Source organism: Pimephales promelas, chromosome 2, assembly GCF_988280905.1.
Source record: "Pimephales promelas chromosome 2, fPimPro1.hap1.1, whole genome shotgun sequence".
In the NCBI taxonomy this organism is placed as follows: domain Eukaryota; kingdom Metazoa; phylum Chordata; class Actinopteri; order Cypriniformes; family Leuciscidae; genus Pimephales; species Pimephales promelas.
In genome coordinates, this window is record NC_142770.1 from 14,266,164 (window position 1) to 14,273,258 (window position 7,095).

General features: G+C 37.1%; 1 protein-coding gene across 1 annotated transcript in view; it reads right to left on the bottom strand.

Annotated features, from left to right (window-relative positions):
• The window catches only part of nr5a2 (nuclear receptor subfamily 5, group A, member 2), a 60,889-nt gene extending 60,118 nt beyond the window's left edge, over nt 1-771 (bottom strand). The window contains exon 1 of the mRNA XM_039694867.2: nt 541-771. Coding sequence (XP_039550801.2) covers nt 541-586 — 46 coding nt within the window. The 5' untranslated portion in view covers nt 587-771. The remainder of the gene's footprint in view (nt 1-540) is intronic.
• Between the last annotated feature and the right edge of the window lie 6,324 nt (nt 772-7,095).

Consider the following 7,095-nt stretch of genomic DNA (forward strand, 5'->3'; position numbering starts at 1 on the left):
AATCCTTTTGACAAAATGATGACAACGTGCATAACGAAAATAGTTGGCACATACGCAGTGTTTACATACATAAGCCAAACACAAACTCACACACATTCTTACACCCGTTAAAAACAAGATTTTCAGTTTCCTTCCCTTTCGATCTCACACACCTTAAATTTCAAACATTTCACCGTTCATGAAAGTTTAAATATTTTCATTTAAACAGTCACATTATGTCATATTAAATAGGCTATTATTCTGTATTAACACAAAATTATACTTCAAAATTATTTTTATTAATGCTTTTCCGCATGTCAGCCTTTTCATTAATACAAATGCCGTTTATGTTATTGTATGCGAATGCGACAAGCTACAACCTGGTTTAATAAAATAAAATAAAATCTTAATACCACCGAATGATGATTAAACATCATAAAGACGTTCAGAAGATAGAGAAAATGTTCACATCTGGCCAGTGCAAATCTTTAATTTAAACACACACACACATATAGACTGCCCATGAATAATGTCATTCATCATAGTAAATATGCTACTTACCTAAGGAGTCCCGTTGTCCTAAATCACTCTCCAAACTCGTGGACATAGGACAGAGACAGCAGGTGATCCACCTGAGCGTCTATATCCCACAGAACATCCCCATTCTTCCAAACTTTTTACGCTTCATCGATAAGCTTCATCCCGATGCCGTGAGGTGTTTTTGACATCTCTCCCTTTGCTTTCACACACGCCACTCACCCCTCACCCCCCCTCACTGTGACCTGCACTAAACCTGCATATCTCACCTACTCAACAATATTCAAAACTTCTGAGGTTGATAGGTTTGCCCAGATCACGTGGAGTTAGACGAGATTGATAAGAGCCAGTTATAAAGTGACACACGGATAGATAAGCCCGAGCGCACAGATAGTAGTGAAGGAATGATTAACCGGAGGTGAAGAGAGTTAGAACTGCCGTCCGAGGCAATGACTGAATGGAAATAAGACAGGTGGTAAAACGCGAGATCAAAAGAACACAGCAGGTTTTGATACAGGGCCGCAAACTTTGAACTGCGTAGCCCGAATGAGCATGTTGTGTATGGATCAGGCCGGACACGCGTGTTCAGCGGGCTAAGACTTTTAGATTTACCTGGAGATGTTCCAGGATGTAGCCAGAGACAGGCCCGTCCCCTCCTCCTCTGATGCAAACAAATGGAAATGCAAACAAACTTCCAATGTGTATTATGAGAATGCGTTGGATTTTACAGAGGCCTAAATGCACTTATTTATTGAAATGTATATATTTTATTATTTATAGTTATATTATACTACATTCTATTATTTATTTAGTATTATTTAGACTGTGTATAAAGATATCTATCTATCTATCTATCTATCTATCTATCTATCTATCTATCTATCTATCTATCTATCTATCTATCTATCTATCTATCTATCTATCTATCTATCTATCTATCTATCTATCTATCTATCTATCTATCTATCTATCTATCTATCTATCTATCTATCTATCTATCTATCTATCTATCTATCTATCTATCTATCTATCTGTCTGTCTGTCTGTCTGTCTGTCTGTCTGTCTGTCTGTCTGTCTGTCTGTCTGTCTGTCTGTCTGTCTGTCTGTCCATTTGTCCTTCTATCTATCTATCTATCTATCTATCTATCTATCTATCTATCTATCTATCTATCTATCTATCTATCTATCTATCTATCTATCTATCTATCTATCTATCTATCTATCTATCTATCTATCTATCTATCTATCTATCTATCTATCTATCTATCTATCTATCTATCTATCTATCTGTCTGTCTGTCTGTCTGTCTGTCTGTCCATTTGTCCTTCTATCTATCTATCTATCTATCTATCTATCTATCTATCTATCTATCTATCTATCTATCTATCTATCTATCTATCTATCTATCTATCTATCTATCTATCTATCTATCTATCTATCTATCTATCTATCTGTCTGTCTGTCTGTCTGTCTGTCTGTCTGTCTGTCTGTCTGTCTGTCTGTCTGTCTGTCTGTCTGTCTGTCTGTCTGTCTGTCTGTCTGTCTGTCTGTCTGTCTGTCTGTCTGTCTGTCTGTCTGTCTGTCTGTCTGTCTGTCTGTCTAGTCGATCTCTCTATCTAAAATGATAATTTCTATAGATATGATCTTTTTCTTTCTTTCTCGGTTTCACTTCATCTGCATCGCTCTACACAAAAGAGAAATTTCGTGCAAGTTGAGGGGCAACAATGCTGTCTAAATTTGGCGACAAAAGATAAAGAGTCTCGGGACAAGTGGCCTGGCAAACACAGGGCTGTTGACTGAAGCGCGGGGACCTAATGACCCTCATGTCACCGGCCCACAGCAGCTACAAGGGAGAAGACAACAGAGTGAGGCCGTCTTGACTACCATAAGTGGACGTGCGCTGATAACACAAGGGGTACCTGAGAGCTCTTTGCTTACCAGAGAGATTACCGGCCCGCTGAGGCTCAAAGCTGGGGGATTTGTCAACTTAACCCCTGTCCCCGCTCTCTTTTTTCCCCCTTCAGCCGTGTTTTACGATGCTGGATGGACCCCTGCACTAAACACAGAGGTCTTTACAGCAGAATAAAACATGGTTAAGTGTAGCAGGGCTGGGGTCAAGGTTTCAATCGTGGACAAGAGGGCTTCAGGAGCTAATGAAACCGGCATCCTGCACTGCCAGACATGCTCAGTAATCTATCCAAGTCATGTACATGCCGTGAGACATGTTTATATCTGCTAAAATTATGTGGTGACTTTTTCTTTTATCCAACTGACTAGTTCAGACATATTAAACAATTTTTAAATAAATTACAAACAATTTGGCATGTGTGTGTGTATATATATATATATATATATATAAAGTGCTGTCAATTGATTAAATAATTCTATATTTAATAGCACCTAACTAAAAAGTTTTTAATATTTTTTTATATTGAAATAATTTCATATTTGACATGCTGATGTAGAAACAACATAAAGAGAGTAGCCTATTTTTGAAATATTTGTTTCATGGCATCTTTGTTATGGATGAAGGCCGGTATCACCGATACTAATACTACCACTGATGCCTTTATCGTCTCAATTTGATCAATTCAGCAGTATAATTGAAAGCTATAAATTTGAACATTTATTAGAGTTGAAAAAATATAACAACTTTTAATTTAAGTGAATTTGAAACAATCTTTACATAAACCCAAATGACACATTTATCTTTGCCCTTCAATATATCAGGGCTCATTTTTTTTTTCTTTTGACCCCATCAGACCGGTTTAGATTTTTTACTTGCCCTTTATGTCAAAATGCACAAAAGGTTATTGTTTTCATGTTTTTGACCTATATAACCTTGTAAACAGTGCATTAAGAGTTTTATTTCTAACAAGTAGGATATAGAAATCAAATAAAGTTATCAAACACTTCACTTCACTGTATAAATTGTAAGTGAAAAAGTTATTCAGTCAAGAACACCGAGTGATTTTCTCTTTTTCTTTTGTTTTTTGACTATCCTTAATGACAGACAGCAGCAGGTTTGTTATGCTACTGTCACTTTAAGACGTGCAGTTTTAAGGATTAGCTGTTTTTATTGTCTCACAACCCTTTACATTAATTTAAAACTTCATTTAACTTATTTAAGACTGTGCTTGCGAGGATAATTGACAAAACTGGCTCTATATTTTATTAGTCACATAGGTGACTTTGGCATAGCACTGCCTTATATTTTGACGGCTGTACTATTAAAATCATTGTCCAAAACGATGTGGTTATATAATTCAGTGAAAACAAGGTAGGACGCATGAATTTTTTGGATAAAAATCTGCGGCAGTATCACTGGACATACATTTTTTGGCTAATTTTAACTTGCTTTCAGCAACCAATCAGTTCTGTTTAACCTGAAATCAGAGCGGAAATGTGCAAATTCGCAAGATAATGGTTTAATTAATCTATTGTATTCCAAGGTTAAAATTTGACATGATTTCTATGAAAACTATTTCCTTTTGCCCTCCCACTTGTATTTCTGTCTTTCATTGTACATGACAACAAAGCTCGTCAACTGATGGGTCGTAACTTGATGCGTCGCTTCATCCCAACCCCTGTCGATAAGTAGCTCTCAAAATAACGTGCGTGATTACCTAAAAACCTTACGTGTGATATAATGTCGACATTCGAAGCGTAAAAGGCAATGAGCTGTTCTCACGCTTCCGCTTCAAACTCGTTGAAATGCACCTACATGGGGAGATGATGGAAAAAAAAAAGCCAAAGGGCGTGGGATGTTGGGATTCAGTAGATATTTCCTGGCTGTGACAGTGCTAACGCTTTGTTTTGTGTAGTGTTAGATGAGTGAAACGAGTGTGTGTGTGTCGTTTTGTTGACCTTCTGTGGCTGTCATCAATGAACAGTAAGAACAAGGGGATGAGAGTCGAGACTGAGAGCGAGTGTTGTCGGGCATTGTTGGGAGAGTAAACAGCACCCGGAGCCTGGGAAAGGGCTGGGATGTGTGCCACGGCATCTCTGAGTCATGCGGTCCGCTTATCGTGTTTGTTTCGTGTTTCTACCTACGACGTGTTTGCATTAGCATTCCTGCAGCACGCATGTTCCCAGCGAAAGGAATGTCAGCTCTCGTCCGATCGGATCTGTACTGTCCGTGTTTAATTAAACCCCATATGTTTTCTTTGGTTTCTCTCCTCGTCTTCTCTGGCAGAGGAACGAGAGAAAAAACAAGCTGCTGGATCCATTAGCGGGTCAAGCAACAGTCATTGTTCATTGCTTCCTATATATGCTTCTATTTTCAAGAGCTTCGTGGAACAATAGTACTCGCGGTTCTGTCAACCAAAACAAAACACACGAGAGGCAAACAAAACACAGTTTGACACTTTCTAAACCACAACATGGGAAATCGGGTTTGATCCTGATCCTAGAGCTGAATCAGAATTGCTAGAGGTCTCAACACGATATTATGGCTGTAGATGTAAAACGTGCGTTTGGAACGTCGAAAGCGAATGATGAGGATGGGGTAACACTCTTTGAACATTTGAAGGCATTTTGAGCTGAAACATTGAGTTTTGATGCTCATGTGGGAAATCCAGGATCGAATCGGGCCCACATTTCCAGTGATGCCCCCCCCCCTCCCCCCATTATTTTCAGTCCTCGCTCTATTGTTATCTTAGCTGAGTGTCTGAATGGATAATATTATAGTTGTATATATGAAAAAAACATGCTGGAAATGTCGAAGGATGAGTATAGCAAAGCAGAAAATTATACATTTGACATGGCAACACATTGTATTTGTTTTTACATTTTGAGCAGACTCATGGTGCCCATGTGGGAAATCTAGGTTCGAATCGGGCTCACATTTCGGAGTTGTGTTTGAGCTTAATGAATTTGATGAATAAAATAACATTTTAGTGAAAATATTTGCTTTTTTAATATATGAAATGTATTATTAATATTATATTTTTAGTGCTGCCAAACCGTTTTTTCATTACATAATATATGTGTGTGTGTATATATATGTCTGTGTGTGTGTATACAGAATATATATACATATTCTGCATACACACACACACACACACACACACACACACACGGTATATTATATGTATAAATATAATAAGTATATATGTTAGATGTGATTCATTGCAATTAATCGCTTTGACAGCAATATATTTTGTAATAATATTATAATAAATTAGACATATTTTTTACTTTTCTTTCGCAGCTCACACCATGCAAATAAAAAAATAAAAAAATAATAATGTTTTGTGTTATCCGCTGGTCATTGACCAGTCAACCTGTTTTAGTTATAGTTTATCAATTTTTTTTTCCATATTTATTTAGGCTGTATTTAGGATTTGTTTGGGGTTTACATTTGAAATGCTCAATATTTTAATCATTTTTACATCTGAAGACATTATGAGCTGACACATTTAGCTTTGGTGCTCATGTGGGAAATCCAGGTTCGAATCAGACCCAGATTTCCAGTCAGTTCCCCATTATCTTCTGTCCTCGCTGTATTTTCAATTTTGAAAAAAGTTGGAAAAAAACAATAAAGATTTATGCAAATAAATAACATTGTTTGAATATAAAAGAATTAAAAAATAAATATAGATTTTAACAGTTATTTATTTGTAATAACAAATAAACTCAAACTCTACAGGCCAAATCCTTTTCAATTTGCTGAACACCACCATGTTTGTTTTAAATCATAGCTGAATGAGCTCCTCTGACAGGCCACCCCGTCGCCTCTACCTGACCCCTGCGCAGGGCAATAGCCCTTCGTACACCCACCCCTCACCTAGCAGAGCAGAACGGAAAACCTGAGCCGACGGAGCACGAAAGCCTCATCTTACATCCTCACAATAGCCCGATCCAGCACTCCGCTAATGACTCAGAACTGATAGGAAGCTACTAGAAGCCTCTTAAGTCTCCTCAATTCACATCAGGGAAACATTAAGATATTCCTTTTTTGTTGCCTCCCAAGGACTTGCGCAGCCCTAGAAGGGCAATTATCACCCTGCCAATATTGTAAATCCATTCTGTCATTTTCAATGATATCTGCTTGTGTCAACTGTATGGTCTAATAAAAGCTAATTGCACATAACAGCCCAGGATCAATATATCAGGCTGGGAAGGTGGCAAGACGTGCCCTCTTATGAGGCTTCAGGAGTTGGACGCAACACAAATTTGTGCATTATTTGGTTCCTCGTTAGCACTTCATGTTGATTGTATTGAGAATCTATTAAGGCATGTATAAACTACTTTTTAAAAGAGTTTATAAAATATATAGTTCTGGTTGAAGAATCTTTTAGATGAAGGGAGCAATTGGCACAATTTGATTAATAAAATATCATTTTTATGAAAATTTGTGTTATTAATATTTTTCACATATAATAATATTTTCGCTTTTTCGTATATTGCTGACATTGTGCAAGATAGAAAAACGTTGTGGTAGCTGCAATCAAAATAGTTGAGATTTTATGCTCAGGAAAATGTGATTGCCTATAATTTTCATATTCACAACTTATAAAAGCAAAAATCTTGGCTATAGTGTGACACTTTTAATGGAAGTGAATGGGGCCAATTTAA